This window comes from Leptosomus discolor, chromosome 2 (assembly GCF_034619465.1).
Source record: "Leptosomus discolor isolate bLepDis1 chromosome 2, bLepDis1.hap2, whole genome shotgun sequence".
Classification (NCBI taxonomy): Eukaryota; Metazoa; Chordata; class Aves; order Leptosomiformes; family Leptosomidae; genus Leptosomus; species Leptosomus discolor.
In genome coordinates, this window is record NC_141392.1 from 24651511 (window position 1) to 24670757 (window position 19247).

General features: G+C 42.9%; 1 protein-coding gene across 1 annotated transcript; it reads right to left on the reverse strand.

Annotated features, from left to right (window-relative positions):
• Positions 1-1716: 1716 nt before the first annotated feature.
• Positions 1717-18587, reverse strand: BUB1 (BUB1 mitotic checkpoint serine/threonine kinase). Its single transcript, XM_086460380.1, has 25 exons — positions 18490-18587; positions 18200-18259; positions 17972-18116; positions 17399-17595; positions 16957-16997; positions 16587-16693; positions 15107-15156; positions 14812-15002; positions 13453-13613; positions 12799-13100; positions 11857-11909; positions 11203-11340; positions 9831-9926; positions 9065-9155; positions 8579-8660; positions 7760-7940; positions 7106-7184; positions 6357-6580; positions 5701-5841; positions 4954-5069; positions 3474-3635; positions 3112-3269; positions 2840-3017; positions 2488-2594; positions 1717-1912 (listed from the first exon to the last, which is right to left on the reverse strand). Exons 1-25 carry the CDS (start codon positions 18585-18587, stop codon positions 1717-1719), a joined length of 3354 nt encoding a protein of 1117 aa, XP_086316506.1.
• Positions 18588-19247: the final 660 nt, after the last annotated feature.

Sequence of the window (19247 nt, forward strand, 5' to 3'; positions counted from 1 at the left end):
TGAAAAACCAACCCAAGGCACCCAGCATCCCTGCTCTTCCTCAGCAGCTAGGGCTGTACGGGCCAGTCTGGGCTTCACTCACCCAACTGCTGGCCCTTCTTCAAGTTGAACAGTTTAAGCAGAGGAAAAAAGACCCCTGAAACGCAGTAAGAGGCAGGGAGATTTATGAAAGTCTGTTGTTTGTCTCCCTCCTGTGGATAGATGCACAAACAAAATTCCTGCCCTTGCCTCCCCCCAAGGCTCTGCTGATATAACATCCTTTTTTTCTATCCATTTCACAGGATTATAAACAAGGGCACTGCATGAATGCGACTGTGAGCAGCATCGGGACAACAGCATCCTGCAGGCTGCAAACACCCCTGGAGCCCCTCTGAAGCATGCCGCTGCAGAGTGCTGTCCAGCTTCTCAGTAGATTAGGCACACACATCACTCCTATGCTGTCTGAGCAAGGAGGAGTTGCAGGCAGCAAAGCCAGGCTGACAAAGTCCAAATGCTGTATTTTTGCACGCCGCGCACGTGTCGAGCGCTAATATCCCCATGCGGCGCTGCTGGCTCTCCTCTCCCCCATACCTCGTCTTCTTTACAAATCACCCCAGGTCCCACAACTTCTGGTTGCGGCTCCCCATTTTACCCACGGATAGGAAAAATACCTTCAGCGACAGAAGCATCTCGGTGCTGGGATCGTCCCAGCAATCCTGGCTTCTCGTCAGCATGCTGCGCCGCTGGCCAGCCGTTATTGACTGTTTGTAAGGCATCCACACAATAGCTATAAAGTCAAGCCAACCTCACAGAAAGGAGCGACTTGTGTAGGCAGCAATTCAGCGCATTGGTGTACAGCCGCTGTAATTAAGAAATGTAAAAATAGATAAAAAGGAATAAGGTTAACTTTTAAAGGAACACTTTCCTGGTGTTTTCCCAGAGTATTTTCACAATATTCTGCCACAGTAAAGGAAAACAAAACCTCATAACGACCAGAAAACAACCATTTCAATTCCAGCCAGGAGAGATATTTACCTCTTGGTTTTATTGTTTTTTAACAATTGCATTGTGGCTGGTCAGAAGTGAGTTGAACAGAATTGGTAGGTGTGACCTCACTCCTATCTAATCTAAATCTCATCGTCAAACATCTGTTTGTTTCAACCTAGAAGCTCCTGAGAGGAGCAAAGCAAGAGGGCTGTGACTGGAGGAGCTCCAAACCTCAAAGAGCACTCGGAGTGTCATTGCTCCTCTGTACATTCATCTCATCACTAACTGAAAACAGCATTTCCTCCTATTCATTAATTACCTGCAGTGGCTTTTTAGGAAAAGAGACACCTACAGAAAATCTGTCCTCCTTACACCTACTGACCATGGGTTTTTCCCTGATCAGGTGTAGGAAGCTATACGCGTTCACGCTCTCGCAGCCCATGTTACATATATGCTGTTTCACTTCCAAGTGCTGCCTTCGCTTCTCTTAGAAGAGATGCGGGAGTCTTCCATAACGGTAGGGTCTCAGTCTGGAATTTCATTCCTGTTTTCAAAAACAGTCTCCAGCACGTCCACGCCTCCCAAACCAACAAGTAATTTTAGCATGATTTTTTTCCACAAAAGCATAGAAAGATGCAAGTTACCATTCCTGAAGTTAACCCCAAGAACATTTATTTTTAGAAGAAGTTATTACAAAAAGATTTCACATTGATAAAATGCCAGTCCTCAGTAACCGTGCAAACTAAATGCTTATTTTCGTGACCGTTTGTGTTCTATGAGCAACACAACAAGTCTGTTCCGAAGGAACTTTATTTCCTTTGCGTATGACTTGCAAAATAAGTCCTTCAGCCTTTGACGCAAAACTCGTAGAGATGGCAGGCTGTGGCAACTGGGGATGTTTAGCATGCTCTCAAAGAACTCTTTCCACAGGTCAGCATTGGCCAGCCTGCAAAGAAACAAAAATGCATCAAAAAAAGTTCTGAAGTCAAGCTGTTAAAAGACTATTTCCCTGTATTTACCCCGCTCCGTCCCCAGTTACAGGCTGGAGCAACTGCAGGCGTCACTGTGACATCATACTAGCAGTTTCCGTTGCAGCATGCCACTTAGTGAACCGGTGGGATTTTTCCTCGTTAGTTGTTTCCTCCTTCCAGGCAGCAAGAGGCTGAGGACACCGCGCAGCTCGACACGCGCACTGCTGAAACACTTCCTGTGCTTAAGTCAGTGACTTTTATGAAGTGGTTCCCATGCACCGAACACCCACATTTTTTAGGGCATCAAGAAGTGCAGCTAACACTAAAAGCTGTGACAGAAACTAACCTCAAAGAAACCTGGTACGATAATCATTGAATCACAGAATGGTTTGGGTTGGAAGGGACCTCAAAGATCATCTAGTTCCAACCCCCCTGCCATGGCAGGGACATCTCCCATAGATCAGGTTGCTCAAGGCTCCATCCAATCTGGTCTAATGATGATGCATCTTTCTAGACAAGGGAAGGTTTTTAAAAGATTTTTGACACCAACCTTCTGAAGGCTCCCTCAGGCTTCCAGATACCATTTTCACTCTTCACTTGCATGTAGGTACCAAAGAGCATGCAGTAGACCGTTGCTGCAATGCCAAAGTAGTCTGTCTAAACAAAGGATAAACAAGTTTCATATTAAAAATGTATTGAGATCGCTAAAAATTAGCTGAAAAACACTCTGTGGAGCCAACAGGGTGCGCTCTGCAAGAAAAGCATTCAGGATTGCATTTTTAAAGCAACAAACTGAATCCACAACTCTACTGTAAAAGTCTAGTTATTTCTGTACTCCATTTACTCAAGCCGGGGGCATGCAGTAAGCCCCAAACATTCAGGCTCTCTACACAATCTTATACCTGGTAGTTCCACGGTTTCTGCGTCAGCATTTCAATACACTGAAATCCGGATGTTTCACACTTTGCAGTAAACGCTGTTCCTTCAGGAAAGAGTTTCATGTCTATACTCTGGCCCAAATCAATAAGCGTCAAGCCGTGACAGAGACCATCTATGTCACATGTATCGTTGTCCAGAAACCTTCAACCATGACGACAAGAAGCAATCATGTAAGTATCAAGGCTACGATACCACGATACGCTGGCAATCTCAGGTAGCAAAAGAAAATACTTGCCTTTCTCCAAGTATGAAATTGTCAGGTTTAATGTCACCATGAATGATTTTGCAGCTGTGGAGCTCTTCTACCATGTAAAGAATTTTTACAGCAAAGTAGATTACAAGTGCTTGAGGCATCACCTTTTCAGGAAGCTTTTTGTAAATGTTTATGGCATTCTGTAAACAAAAAGACAAGGCAGAACCATCACCTACCCAGAAACAACCTGATATGGATCAGAGGTCCATGTTGATAAACACAGAATATGTTCACAATGAAGGCCCATAAAGTGGAGAAGAGCAGAGCAGACATCCGAATATTCTAATATAATAGCACTCCAAAAAGAATATAGGTGTTCCAGAGCATGAGCTGTTTACACTTACTAGCAATGTTCCATAGTTGTAGAGCTCACCAACCAAAATGCTTCCATTTTGAAAGAAATGAGCAGAAAAAAAGTGGATGTAGAGATGGCGTATACTTGGATTCAGCCTTTCTACCAGTTGTGTTGCTATATAGAACTCCCAAGGATTGGCAGGCTTCTGGACCTGTAACCAAAAAGTTGATTTACTAAGAAAAATCTGTTAGCATAAAAAGCAGAAGTTCATCTCAAGTTGGGTTTTTTTGTTGTTGTTTTTTAATAGCAGACTAGGCATTTTTCCTCTTGGCCAAACAAAACGCTTATATCTACAGTAATTAACCTCAGGTTGATACACTCAACGAACCAAGACTTCAGTTACACGCCACGATTCCATTTTGGCTTATACACCCTTTCGTGTTATTTAAAGCGTCGGTCTTTCTGCAACATCGGTGTTTCTGCTGGCAACAGACATTTTGTGTCAGAGAGAAGGCTTTTGAAGTGAAAACGGGAAAACCCTTCCAATTCCTTCCCCTACTATTTCCCCTGCTACATTAAATACCTGATGCTCAAAAAAACCCCAACCAACAACCAACTCTCGGTCACCTCTACATACCAGAAAGCTCTCAGTTAAGGTGTTGACACTAAAAAGATTTTTGCTAAGACATTAAACGTTGCAGAGGAGATCCACAGAAAGATTGCAAAGGTAGATCCGATGTAGAGAGGCTAAAGGGGGGAGTGTGTGTGTGTGTGTCAGCTCAATCACATAACCATGTTTTGGCCAGACTGTAGTAACTGCACTCACGTCCTCCCCAGCAGCGGCAGATGCAGGGACGCGTGACCTAGTACAACCCTCTTGGGCTAAGCCGACCTCGCAGTTGTACAGACTTTGCTTTTGGCAGCAGCTCTGATGTAAACACATGCTATCATCTGTTGCTTGTTCCTGCACTGAAGCAGTCTGGAAGAAGACTGGGCAGAGCAGAGATGGAGCTGCTCAATCTACAACCGCCATCAAGACAAGTGTGTTTATTAATAAACTGCACCAGAGAGGTATTACCTAGCAAAGTTTACCTAATAGGCAGCTGCCACCAAAGAGGCTGGCTGCACAAAGTGCAAAACAGCTTCTGGGCATGTATCTGGAAAAGAAAGCGGTCCAAATTTTATCATCAATCCATACATTTTCGTTTTCCATGGACTAAGAGCACTTGCACAAGTAGCTGCCTTTGTTCAGCTGAGAAAAAATAGCCTGGCTGTAATTGTTACTCCTTGTGACTACCTCACATAGAAGAGATGAAGAGGCAAGTCGAGTCAAGAGGATAAATAACTTCCTATGTAGAATGACTCGGACATCACAGCACTCGATCTGAACAAGGCTTTGAGGATGCACCAATATGCTTTACTTTGTATTTGTAAACAAGAAAACTCAGCAGAATCCACCCAGGGTAGGTGTCATTACTATAAGATTCACAAATTTTCCAGCAGACCTATTCTGAATCAACACTACTTACCTTGAATATTACTTTCTGATTGTTTCTGGGATTACTTGCATCCAGAATGGAAGCCTGATAGACTTGAGCAAAAGCTCCCTCTCCAACTAAGCAGTCCACATGGAATGAGCTGGAACCTTTAAGAGATTAACAACATCAAGTCCTGCTTGCAAACTTTACAGAAGAGACATCACTACTCAGGGGAAAAAAAAAAAAAAAGTTAAAAAAAAAAGTGCACCGCCCTATCTGAGTTACTGCTGTAACTCTAGTGCTAGTCTTTCTCCACAAGTCCCTTCTTGCTAGCCAGCCTTTCCATAGGAGAGTCTATTCACTCTTGAGAACAAGCATGCCGTGAAGTGCCACACACTGAAAATTAGCATTTCTATTTTAGTCTGACTCCTGGAAGTAATCAAATTCCAAAGTGCACTCCTTAAAAAGTAAACACTAATGTTTCAGTCATACAAGTATGTTGCAATTACTGTCGTACAGATTTTGTTGACACAGGATGGCTGCTGTTCTATACAGAGTTTGAGAGTTGTGTCACAGATTGCTATGAAAGGAAAATAGGAAAATTCCCCACTCAGAGTGCCTAATTAAAAATGCTTATGCTACAAAACACAAACCAAAAAAAACAGGTCTAATTTAAAATCGGAGGTTTAGATAATCTGGAAGGTATCTGGATATACGCGTGAGTAAACTGAATTTCAGAGGTGCCCAGAAAAACTTCAAAAAAATGCTTTAACGTGAAATGTCTGAAGTAGCTCTTACCCAGTGGGAGTTCAGCCTTCATTCTGATGGATGGAAGAGTAGATTTCCACTCAAAGTAGTTGGCATAGGTGTGGAGTGGTTTGGGAAGCTCTGATAAGAATTTACAAATCAATTCCTTATCCCAAGGGTTCTCAACAAGGACTTCATGGAAAGAAGAAAAATATTTGAGCTATAAGAAAAGTGTTGTTTCAAAGTGGTAACACAAGCTTATATTTGAATGAGAATCACCAATCTGAAAAAAAAAAACCCAAACAAACAAAAAACCAACAGAACCCTCCCCCAAAAATCAAAGAGGTGTAAGTCAAGTATTCCTCAATTTTGACAATCCAGCTTTTATACCTACGTCTTCCCTGTTAAACTTGCCCAGAAAGACAGATGTTTCTGAAGTATTTGAGTCTCAACTAGCAAAGAATCCTTAGATACTCCTGAGTACTCCTATACTTCAGAATATCCTTGGCATCACGTGATACAGGTACAACCCACACTTGTCCTTCCCTACCTCTCGTACATGCACAGCGATCTCCCTGCAGGAGCCACAAGACAGTTTGCTCGCTGCAGTGACCACCTTCATGTTAGAACAAAGGACTGCTGCAAGAATGTGACACCGCTGCGGATCTTGAGCCTGGTGGAAGAAAACTGTCGGCAACGCTCCGTACCTGCAGCTCTAATGCTCTGGGCTGTCCTATCCTGCCCAGCTCCAGACAGCTTTTCGTGGGAAATTTTGTCCCCCTCAAGAGAGGAGGAATATTCAGTTCTGCTTGTGGCAGTCTGCTCATGCAATCTTTGAGAAGCAGCTGGAGCAATTCCTTGAATTCTGTTTCCGTGTTTCAAGACATTTCCTTGAGGCTCTCCTTGCTCTGCAATGTGTTCAAGAGCAGGGCTACATATTTAAAGCAAAAGATTATTGACAGTACTGCCATGATAGTTTTGCATCTTCAGTAAGCAAAAACGTGTCAAATGTCTATTCTTGTGACTTTGGCCATAATCAACATTAAGATGAATGAAACTGACATTTCTTGAGAAAATAAGATTTCATCATACCGTGCTACTCATAGTCTAATAACTTCAAAGTTCATCGGCCAACAAGTTCAGCCAATATCGAAAAGAAAGCAGTAGTTTTACATACACAGCCATTAAAACTTTCTGGACAGTTAACTTTTAATTTAAACGTGTCAGAAAACTTAAATCATAGGAGCATTTTCAGGAACATTATCATCACATCCAGGTTCATTTACCTCCACAAAATGCTGAGATGTATGCTAAGTGGAGTCCGTCTGACACAAATACATCAGCTCCAGATTACTTGGAAAACTTGCATCGAGAGCAGCATAACAGACCTGCCTGCTCTGGCATAGATTTGCCCAGCACTCTCAAGCCTTGAAAATCTCAGCGAGTCAGGACATACCTTAGCTTCTTAGTTTTTGTCTGCTTGTGCAGTTCTTCAGAGAACTCCAAATCCATTTGTGGCAAGTCATCCCCACAGCCTGAACAAATGGAGCAACAACAATAGGAAATGTTTATTTTCCCCAAAGGCAGGCACTTTTAGAGTATTCTTACTGAGATAAGAAGGTTAAACCACACCACGGCTGTGAAAGCTGCTAAGGTATCACAAAAGCTAGAACTGAACAAGCCTATTTAAAAATAGAGGAATAAAGATAACAGCTTGATTTCTTCAGGGAGCGTATTACCTCTGTAGAGGGGCAGACAAGCATAAAGGTGTCCCCAGAAGAAGGTGGTGCTGGGACGTCAGTCAATTTTTTCCCTGTTTACAACCCCTTGGAACAGTTCAGAACAGCAGTTCGACAGCACAGGCAAAGCCCCTCTCTGTCCCTCGCCACCTTCTCTTATTCCCTCAATTAAAAATTCTTGGAAAACTTGTGTGCTGGGCCAGCCCACACTCCCAGCTGCTGTTCTGCCAGGAACACATACTCAGAAGCGGCAGCAGTGGCAGCCATACCTATGTAGTATTCAGCAAAGCCTGCGAGGTAACCAGGGCACAGAAATGGAGTTATGCAGTACTGAATCACACGCTCTCAACCTGAAATATTCATTATTTTACCTTTGTCCTCCAAAGCTTGTCGCGAATGTGCTGACAGGTAATTAAATGGTGTCGATACAAGCTGGGCAGCTCGTGCAAAGTCTCTTGTGCTGTTTGGACTGGGAGCTAACGTTTTATTACTACTTGGTACATTCCACACTGTATAGTCATCCCTCAAGAACTCTGGTGTCCCTGTTTCTTCCTAGACAGGAAAAAAGATATATAAAGATTTAAAACCAAGTCATCGAAACTATGTGCTAGAGCTGCACTGTAACCTACCAGCAGCCTCTGCAGCCACTTTCAATAATGTTGAGTCTGCATGTGTCAACTTACAGTATTAGAAACTTAGAGGAAAGGCAACATAACTTAAATCACAGGTTTATATAGTTTTGTATCAGACCTGAATGTTGGCAATAATACCACAGCAAAATGCTAGACAACAAAATTTGCCACAAGACTCTGAAAAAGTCCATCTCGCTACTTAGTGATTACTTATATCCAAGCAGCTTGAAGTTTTATGCATCTCCTTGGCTACGAAAACTGGTAGGTGCTTATTAGAACATTAAGTATCTCTTGCTCCCTGTTCTTCCTCCCTCAAACAGATTCTAAACATGCACATCAGCTGCAGTCAGATTTATTCTATCAAGCTCCTAGAAGTTTTGTGAAAATTAACAACTTTTCAGTTCATCCCATTGGCAGGAAATGGGAAAGGCTATCTAGACTTAACAGCTGCGTATCACCCATAAGAATTCATAACGTAAACACAACCACCTCCGATATCCCCTATAACTACGTAACCTATTTTCAAGGCTAATTCTTACAGTAAGATCAAACACTCACTTCTGTACCCACTGTACAGTCAGTCAAGGGACGTTCTCCAATAGTTCTGGGCTCTTCTGGCTTCTTTTTATGCTGTGGGATCCTGAGAAAACAGGTAGTTTAGAATAGCTTTTCCGCAGAAACTTCCCCAGGCAGACTGATCATAACAAAGACTTGCTGGTTTTAACTTTAAAAAAAAAAAAAAAATTTTTAAAGAATCCCATTTGCAGGTACTTAGAGAAGTTGCAGTAGCTCAAAGAAACAAGATATCCGCAGTTATTCAGAAAATTAAGCATCTCAAGCACACTGTCCAAACAGGAAAGTTGTGCAATTCCACAGAGAAGCAACTACAGCTTTCTCATGCCACTTCCACACAGCTGCTAGTGACTGTATTCAAGCCAAACCTCATACTGCAAACACAGTCACAGCAAAATTATATGGAATAGAATCAATCCTATATGTAATTCTTAATAAACTGAAATCAGCTGTCACTTTTTTCCTCCTTACCCACTGTTCTCTTTTTCATTCTCATCTTCAAAGATAGAAAATGCAGGCATGACAGGGACAACAACATTAGTTTTCACACTTCCATCAGGCTCTTAAAAATAAAAGATAACCAACATTATCTTCACCCAAAAAAGATTATATAAACAGTCCCATTTTGACCCCTAACCAGGCAACTGATGGTCATGACTGCATCCAGCTAGGCAAGGAGCACACTCAGAATTGCCATTCAATTAATCTCTCCTATAAGCTCTTGGAAATGGAGAAGTTTTACCCGTCTCAAAACCAAGACTGGCCAGTACAGATGCCTTGTCGGCTGCATCTGACCAGTTGTGAAAAATCTCTGTGCTCACTGTTGTAAGCCACTGCTGCTGCCTGGTTTTCAGACAATTTTAACTGTTACAATAAGCTGGCAATTCAGATACTAACACCCAGCCTGCAAAATGTTTTAGAAAAAAGCTTTACCCATATAAAGTACCAGCTGTGCGCTTTTCAAAGTTCAGTTTTAAATACCAGAGAAGTCTCTACAGAGGAGCAACATGTTCAATACACACATTAATAGGCTTGCTAACAGCAAAGTGCTTCTGCCATTCTTGGACTGTACATCAAAATTCAGAAATTGTCAGCAAATTAGATTTTCAGGAAAGAAGTTGCTTCTTCACACCTACTTAAACAACTACTTATCTCAACATTATGTGGACTGGTGGGAGGGGTAAATGGGAAATAAAGGAGTGAAATACCACGGACAAAAAAAATAAATAGTACACACCACGTTTTCTGCAAAAGATTTCAAATTGTTCCTCACTTTCTTCAAGAGGAGATGGTTCAGGCAAGATGGGTGTTTGAAACATATCCATGAGAAATCCTAAGAAAAAAAGAAATAAAACCCACAAGAATACCACCCCCAGTAAAAGAAATGTTCAGAGGTTCTTCCATTGCATATAGTCAAATCAAACAGCAATTAATTATTATCATTTATCAAATAACAATAACCAATTACTCCTTCATATTGCATTTAAACACTCCAGACAACTGAACAAACACAGGAAGATCTGACTTGGCCAACGCATACTTGTTGGTGCCATGGCCTTTTTTTTTTTCGTAAGATGAGACCAAATTTGCCTAAAGGAGCAAATTCTCCTTTACCTTCTTAGATATTCAGAAAACTAATGAATAGCACGAGCTTTTCTTTAGTTATTATTTTTACAGATATATATTCAGCTGCATCAGTTTGCTACACAGTAGCAGTTATTGGGCTTACTACCAAAACAGAAGAACATGGCAGAAGAGTACAAAAGGGATAAAACAGCATCAGGATATTATTACTCCGTATCTGATATCAGAAATACAATTGCAATTTCCCTTCTAGGATTTTGAAAAAGCAAAGTTTAGAATTGACGTCTGTTAAATAACCAAAGACTTTGTTTCAGCTTTGGGGGAAGCTCAACATCAACCAGAGCTGACTTACTAACATTCTTCCACGTTAGTTTGGTGTAGGTCTTCACCTCAGAAACGGGAGTCCCTGGCAGTACTGACAAGAGCAGCTCAGAGAACACGCTGCCCAGAGAAGCCTGGCAGTCATATCACCAGTGACTCATCCAGGAGTCACTGCTTGTGGCTGCTGGGATGTTATTAAAGCATCTGTTTCTTCAGCTAAGTTTTACTCTGCCTAGATCTGAAGAACATAGTCAAAGTTTTGGGTCATCCAGTCAAAGTTTTGGGTCATCCAGTCAAAGTTTTGGGTCATCCAGTCAAAGTTTTGGGTCATCCAGTCAAAGTTTTGGGTCATCCAGTCAAAGTTTTGGGTCATCCAGTCAAAGTTTTGGGTCATCCAGTCAAAGTTTTGGGTCATCCAGTCAAAGTTTTGGGTCATCCAGTCAAAGTTTTGGGTCATCCAGTCAAAGTTTTGGGTCATCCAGTCAAAGTTTTGGGTCATCCAGTCAAAGTTTTGGGTCATCCAGTCAAAGTTTTGGGTCATCCAGTCAATCGCAGAAGAAAAGTACCAATACCATTTATTTTAGTTTCCTTTTTGACTGAATGGCACACATGCCCATCGCTAGATAGCCTCCTTGTGTATTAGGCTTCACTAAAATTACCAGGCAAGATCCCAGTGGAACCAGCATGTTATTCCAGATGCTTACCCAACGCTTCCTTCGTATGAACTGTAGGTGAAGGCTGCACTTTGAATGGTGTTGCCTGCATTGCTCCTCCCAGCGAGGTGTTTGGGGTAGCTTGAGAAGCATTTCCAGAAGCAAAGGAAGAACTTCCAACTCTAGATGCTAGAAATGAGAAGGGCGAGATCATTTCTGAAGCAGCCTGGGATTGTTTATTAACATTTCAGTGGCTAGCAAAACATTAGTAAGAGAAGTAAACAAGACAATTAGCAGAACGACAACCCAGAATTTTGGCAGAGATTTTGGCTTGTTCAGAGATCCGCTTAGCAGGTTCCCAAGAGAGACTGTCCTGAAGGGCAGGAGGGACCTTGGACAGCTGAGTGGCCTCTGAGGACTGCAGTTCACAGGAATGACCCACTCTGACACAGAAAGGCAAGCAGGCAGGAAGCCAGCAAGGACAAACAGCAAACTCCTGACTGAGCTCAAACAAAAAGGAATTGCAGAGGGTGGAAAGAGGGTCTGGCTCCATGGATATAGAAGCATTGCCCAAACATGCAGGGATGGAGTTAGGAAAGTCAGAAAGCTGAGCTGGGTCAGAACTAGTAGCCACATGCTATTGATTTCCAGCCAGTAGCAGTCATACCAATAGCATCAGTCTTTTATCAAAACTGGGCTTATTACCTTCTTTCACATCCACAGAAGCAGTTAGTCTGCTGGATCTCTTATTAGGGTGTCTTCAAAGGAAAGATGAAGAACATTAGATCGAGATAAAAGCCATATTTAAATTCAGCTCCAGTTCAGGACTTGACAGTACCTCACCCTAAGCAGTAAGGAGGCCTTTCCCAGCCTAAAACAAAGGAAACATCCCAGACAGACAGCAACTAGCAATTTTATTTCCCCCCCACCCCATGAACGACTCTTTTTAGTCACATAAATAAAGCAAGTGAGAGATCCTTTAGAGTATCATCAGAGACTGTCCCCCAGAAAGTTTCTCATACAGTTGCCAATAGGTATAAAACCTGACAGACAGCAGAGTCCTATAAAAAGGTTAAAACGCAGGTATTAAATACTCTTCTTGGAAACAGTTTGCCTCCAAATAATCCCATGAGCAAATGACAACTGGTTCCATTTCCTCTTGTTGGCCAAGCCTACTCAGCCATGCTTGCTGTGCCAACCTAGGTTTCTCCCTCTGCCCCCCAGTTTTGTTTCCTGTATCAGCCAAGTCACGGCGGCAAGAACGCAGAAGGTAAATACAAGCACCTTTCTTCTCTGGAGACCTTTGTGGCCAAGATGTAATGTATGAGATCTGCATGAACTAAGCAGAAGCCATTGTTTATTTCAGACATGCCAGGAACAGCAATGCTGAATAATTACTTCAGTCACACACCGAATTTTCTTTCGGTTATTACAATTAAACACAGGGTTAAAGGAATTAAAAACCGAAATGAAGACTGGAAGTTATACAGTTTGATCTATGTCTAAACAATGGTTTCCACAGGCTAGTTCAGATTTTTTTTCCAGAAGAGGAAGAAAAAGACTCCTTTTTTAGTTATTTCTCAGCTGAAGTATAGATACTGAAGACTGCACAATTCGCAGAGCAGGAATTAGCCTGTTTATACGTACTGTTCTCCAGTGCTCCAGTTGAGAGTCGAGTCAGGATGTGCCTGTTCCTGAGCTGAAACATTGAATGGAGGGTGCTCTAGCTGAGTTTTGACTGCATCCTTCTTACATGTCACTTCCCACAGGGAGGCTGAAGTCATCCGCTGGCCAGCGGGTTTCATTGACTGCAGCGTAAGAGCAGTGGAGGATGAAGTACTTCGAGGCTGTTCTGGCACCAGACCTTTGGCGTTTCGCAGATCTGAACTTTGACAAGACACCATCCAGTTCTGCTGTAGAGCTGCACTGGGTGTCACATGTGGATGCACCTTTAGAGATGAGAAATGTTCAGAAAACACTCAAACACCTCCCTACAAGTATAGCCATTGCCATTTCCCCTTTTATTTCTGCACAACTAGAATAGTTTTTCACACATAAAGAGAAATTTCATATGTAACTAAAACTAAATTGTGGAGAAATAAAAAACAACTTTTGGGTTTAACAATGAAGATATATGTAATGAAGTATTTGAAGTTATGCCAGGTATCTATATTAGTCAGGTATTGCAGCCTGAACTTCCAGATTTGGTTAACAATCTGCTCTGGTTAGTCTAAAGCATAGCTTAATTTCGTGAGACAAATTCATGAAGAGTGGCTCATATTGATCACAGCACATACTTACCACCATGTGATTTGGTTCAGCTGATGTTGTAGATGCTGCTTCTAGTCTAGTTTCCTCCAAGCTTTTGGTGAGCTGGGTGAGCTGTTCCAGCTTCTGCTCCAGGGCTTGCATTTCAAGGACAGCTGACTCTTTCTTCCTTACGGAGTCTCTTTCTTCTTCTTCTAAGGATTAAACAATGATATTAAGTGAAACAGTTAACCAGCATCCAAATGAGTTTCTCAACACAGACATTACAAGCTGCTTGAATTTAAAGTTTAGATATATATAGTCTGTGCAACTGCAGGACGACATCAGATCTAGAGGCAAAATTTTAGGAGAAGCAGGTATTTCCCACAAGACTTGGTGCCTAACCTCTCAGCAGCCCTAATGCTTTTCAGCAGAGTTCACAGGCTAGCCTACCTCTCACCTGGTGTGCGCTTGTGGTGCCACTCAACCACTTGTTTTAAAAATGCATTAGCATCTTCCCTCCCACCGAATCTCTCCCTGTTCCACTCACTACAATTCATCCATTTCTTCCCTTACCAAATGAGAATTCTTTTGTCCAGCAAAATCCCCCAGCAACTTCCCCCTGCCCCTTATAAATGGTCAGATACACAACTAACTCACTTCTGAGCAGTTGCTCTTTATTTGCACTCAGTTTTGGTTTTGCTTCTCTAAGACTTAATTTGTCTATTTGAAAGCCCACCTACTTTTTCCTCAAAATTTCATCATTCAGCAAACAAAAGCATTACTTCTAATCACAAACTTCGCCTTTTCTATGCCTTGAGACCATTAGCTACAAGCTTGCCACCGCTGACTGTACAAGGGGCATCCCACAGCTACACTCGCCAAGAAGGCCAAGTGAAGACAGCGGCGCTCTTCACGGCAGCAGGCCTTTGATTGACTTGGGCCAAGGACAAAGTGTGGCATCATGCATAATCACATGGCAGTTTAAGGCATACTCTGGGCTACCTCTGATTACAGCCTACTGATAGGAACCAAGATACTCCCAATCTTGAATTAAAGGTGGCAGAGAGCCGCAAGTAGAGCTCACATCAGGGTAACTAGTACAGCTAAAAGCTGCTCATGGTTCCCTCCCATTTCCTCAGAAGAAACACAGCTCTGAATGAAAATCTAGGTTTGAAAAGACAAATGCAGGGGATGAGCTTAAACAGTAAATATCGATGTCAGTCATTTAGCATGTTACCCGATGTTTCCAAGCTCACCCCACCCTGTTTCTGCATGGGGACACTAACCTGGGCTTTGAGAAAGTTTTTTTGTTTCAATAGAGAGGTTGAAAGGAAATTAATGCAGCCAAGTACTAGTTTTCCAAGAATATGAGAATGTTTCTGAAACAGCTAGCTGGAAAGAGACGAATACCTGATTGTTGCTGTCTTCTAAGGCGCTCGTATTTCATGAGGTATCTCTTGGCTCTCAGCTCCTCAAATGAAAGTTCAGAGCCTTCACATATGAGCAGGTTTTTATCGTACATTGCAACCTGCTCACATTCGACAACAGCAGATGATGACTTAGGAATAACTTCAGATTTGGAGATGTACGTAACATACTTTCTGTGAGGAAAAATAAGAGTAAGCTCTACTCAAGTTTATTGGATTCATTCTAGGAGCATGTTAATTTTCCCATAGCGTGACCTTAAAAAACCCCAAACACTTACACTTCTTTTCCACCAGAAGAACAGGACTGAGTACCAGCAGAATCAGGACCCTAAAGCAGGACAGGGGAAATAAAAAAAACCCAAGGAATTCCAATATTATAGTTAACCATTCATTTTGACAAGACTAGCAACGACAAAGCCCCTAATATTTAATTCTGATTGAAGAAACGACAATTCAGACCATAAGCATGGCAGGAAGAGATCAGAAAGAGAACTCTACAAGTCATCAGAGCCCAAGGAAGTTAATCCTGAAGAATTAGCCATACAACAGTTTGCTGTAACTTCTGAAAGCTTTTGGAAGACAAACAAGATCCCAGAGAACTTAGAGAGACAGATGTAGTTCTGGAAACCACAGTCCAAAAGGACACCGGAACTAGCTGAACAGGTAGTTTCTATTCCGAAAAACAGGCATGTAAGTTATAGATCATCTGAGTTTGCTAAGAACAGACTGGATGGCCCCACCCAATTTCTTTCTTTGACAAGCTATCCAACCTCAGGGCTAAGGAACAGGCAGCAGATGTAGTAAGTTTTAAGCTTCATTCCATCATCCAAGATGCCTTTCGGTATTTGCAAACAAGATCAAGCTGAGAGTCACGACCACTTTAAAAAAACAGGACCAAGTTGCAAAAGGTTACATCAGTTTCCTACCCGCAGTCTCTCATTCTTTAATTCCAGCCCCTGTTCACCTTTCATCTGACTGTGCCAGAAAGACTGTGAAGAATCATAACAAGCTCTGCCAAACCTCAGAAGAACGAGTGCGCTGCATTCTGGTACGTAGCAGAGTTAGAAGTATGGTTTCTTTTTCTGTGGTTTGTTGTGGGGAAGGGGGTGAAGGAAGATGACCACAGAGTGATGGGATTTGGACTGTAATGTTAACTCAGGATCTCCATGAAGTATGAACAGAACCTCATCTGAAACTTGTTAGAGACTGACCTGGCAAGCTACAGAGGCACTTGTGAACTGTGATCAAGTCATCTCCTAGTCATTTCCCAGCTCAACAGACTGACTTTTACAAGAAGCCACCATCCCACTGAGGAGCATCCTGGAAATTTCTCTTCTTCCTCTGGCATTATCTTTCATTCGTTCTTAAAAGATGGTATTTGAGAAGTAACTTGAATTTCACCAAAATTCAATTTGGTATTCAATCTTGGCAATTTCCAAGAAGCATGACTGGCACAGAATCTATCCATAATGCTATTCCTCAAAAGAATGCTAACCAGCCGGACGGATCAGACTTTGCCTGTGGTTCTGGAAATGTGTCAAGTGACTAAAAAGTGTGTCCCAGTGCTTCCCAATTGAGATATTTCTATGAAGATAAGACGCTTATAGCATAAAGCCATCAGAAACATTTTTGAGATATACCCGATATAGTTAGTATATTTTATCTTTCTTATTCAGCCAAGCCTATCAATCTAAACTTCATGTGAGGGCTTCACATTTTTCCCCACAATGTCTAAGCCCCTTATTAATAGTCATTTACCTGATTTCTGCAAGCATAAACTGGGTCATTAAGATTTGAAACGCCTTTTTGAGGAGCCATTTGATTTGCAGCATGTGAAGTTTGAAGTGGTTTTATAACAGCAGAACCTGGGACAGATAATACAGGTTTGCATTAATGAGTAGAAATAATTTTCTCATTTATGAATTTCTATTAACTTTAAGCATTGGAAAACTAATACCTCGTTTTAAATACACTCCCCTTAAGATTTTTAAATATGGCCAGGAAAACAGGGAAAAAACAAAATCATTTTCTACAGGAAACTTATTTTCTTCAGTGGCAAAACAAACTGATCAGGTAAAAGATTCATATAATTGAGCTACAGCTCACAGGCAGGTATCTTTAGACTCACCTTGTAAAGGAGGATTCCGAGGATCATAATTCTTCAGCCAGCTAAATTGCAAGAAATGTCAGTTATTATCACTAAGTCACCTGTCCCTCATTCCTCCCCATCCCCCAGGAACCTTTGATTTCCTTGTATGGTCATCATGCCATGACAAGCAACACCAAAAAACTCAGGTTAGTTACAGGGCACTAATTACTGTATATGGACATATCCTGTCAGCTTCACATTCACAAAAATAAAAAAGCTTTCACTGAAGACACGTTGGTACAGTTTTTGTCAATACATCCAACAAATATTGAACAGCCAAGAAGTATCGTTAAGCCTCTAACAAAAATCATCATTGGCCTACCTCTGCTACAGCACAGGGCATATGCACATGAAGGAAAAACAAAACCCTAACCTTATGTTATCTGAATAGCTCAACAACTAAAAGACACATCAGAATTACCAATACAGCTGTTGCAAGCTCTCTCGTGGCTGTGCCTGGTTGTGAAGTCCTTTTTGAAGGACAGCTCCTGCACACTGCATGTTGCCTTCATTTACAAGCTGCTGAGCCCAGGCAACATAGAAGTTAGATGCTTTTGCACCAATTCCCTGTCCGTAGAGGTAGTCAAAATACTGGCAAGGAGATGTGATGAACTCTGCCTGCATAAAATAAAGATACATAAGCCATAAGCACTTTCAAAACCATCCAAGGAAGTTGTAGGCAAAAAACCCAATAACAATTTCTTAATTACCATCATAGGAAAGCATTATTTTCTAAAGATAAAACCACTGGCAGATAAGATATCTCTCGCAAGATAACAGCTCTAATAGTAATAAAACTTTAAAAAAATTGCCATCCTTCAGCAAGACTGAAAAGTTCTCAGAGCTCCCGCAGAGAGCAATACATCTAAATTCCATGCCCCATCCCTGAGAGCTCCTTTTCCTCCCACAACTTTTTACAGTCCCAGAACTACAGAATAGTGGGACAACTTTATTTTTTTAGGACAGCTTAATTCCTTAAAGAGTGTATACCTACCAGTTTAATGCAGTAGTTAACAAATCTTGCATCTTGGTGGTACCTCGTGTCACTTAAGAACATCTTCACAAGCTGCTCCAGGAGACCAGGCAAGCGGTTTTGTTTTTCTTGAAGAGGAAGACATCCTTCCACCCACTGCACGTACCTGAAACACACTCAAGCAGGTTACAACCCTGCCCTGCCCCGCCCCAGCAGCGATGCTAACATCCGAGCCAGGGGCGCGCCGACCTGTCCCACGGCTCCAGCGGGTCCGTCCCTCGGTAGTTCCGTATCTGAGCCTCGTAGCTCCTGCAAGGCAAAGGGCAGGTCAGCCTGGGCCAGGGGCAGACCGCCAGGCTCAGCCCGGCGAGGGACGCAACCGCCCCCGGGGCAAAGGCCAGGCCTGCACCCCTCCCTCTCCCCTACGCACCCCCGGCCGCCCCCCAGCACCTGGCCCCCTGCCCTCCCGGCGCCCTCCCCGCACACAGCGGCCCCGAAGCCCGGCCCGGCCCGATCCGGCCCGGCGGTTCCCCGCTCACCCCACGGCCGCCTCCATGCCCGACTCGCCCGCCCCAACCGCTGCCGACGATTCAAACCCGCCGCGCAGGCGCGCCGCGGCCTCCCACCGCCTTCTCATTGGCTGCCCGAGCTCCACCAATCCCACCCGCTTCTGCCGGGAGGCCACGCCTCCTTAATCATCCTATTGGATGCGGGCGGCGCTGCCCCTTGGCCGGCGCGACCGGCTCCCGCCCTCCCTGCCGCCCTCCTCAGAGAGGGGAAAAAAAATCAATATATAAAATAATAAATTCCGATTTAGCGGAGCTAAAGGCGGCGCAGGGCAGGTCCGAACAGCGCGACTCGCTGCACCTTAGGCTCAGCCTCGGCGTTGCTCAGATTACTTCCTCCACACGTAAAAACGAACATGGAAGCGAGGAGGACCCGCTGCCCTCTCCCCCCTACCTTATTCCCCAGGTTCAACCACGTTCAGGACGTTGTGCCTGTTAACAGCCCCCAACGGTAAGGCTATAATGCAGCACACCCTCCCATCATTAACTCTGCAATAATTGGTCATTTTCCTCAGACTGGTGAGTATAATGTACTGGACCCGTTTAATTCAGCTTACACTGTTCCATATACATGTATAAAAGTGCTGCAATACAACATTCCAGTTACAAGTAGTAGGTATTTCATAACATACTGAATATGGCACCGTTAACTCAACTGGCACGGCTAGCCAGATCCCCCCTCCACTTTCCCCTGTGAGGGTACTTCCAGTTTCAACATTTATATGACACTT

What these genes read in the sequence shown, in the direction of transcription:
- BUB1 (XM_086460380.1), bottom strand. Translation starts at nt 18,587, where the DNA reads ATGAGAAGGCGGTGGGAGGCCGCGGCGCGCCTGCGCGGCGGGTTTGAA. An exon ending in TCTTCTGGTGGAAAAGAAGT is followed by an intron (nt 15,003 to 15,106) that starts GTAAGTGTTTGG and finishes TTTTCCTCACAG; the next exon opens with AAAGTATGTTACGTACATCT. An exon ending in CCTGAGGGAGCCTTCAGAAG is followed by an intron (nt 1,913 to 2,487) that starts GTTGGTGTCAAA and finishes GTTTCTTTGCAG; the next exon opens with GCTGGCCAATGCTGACCTGT.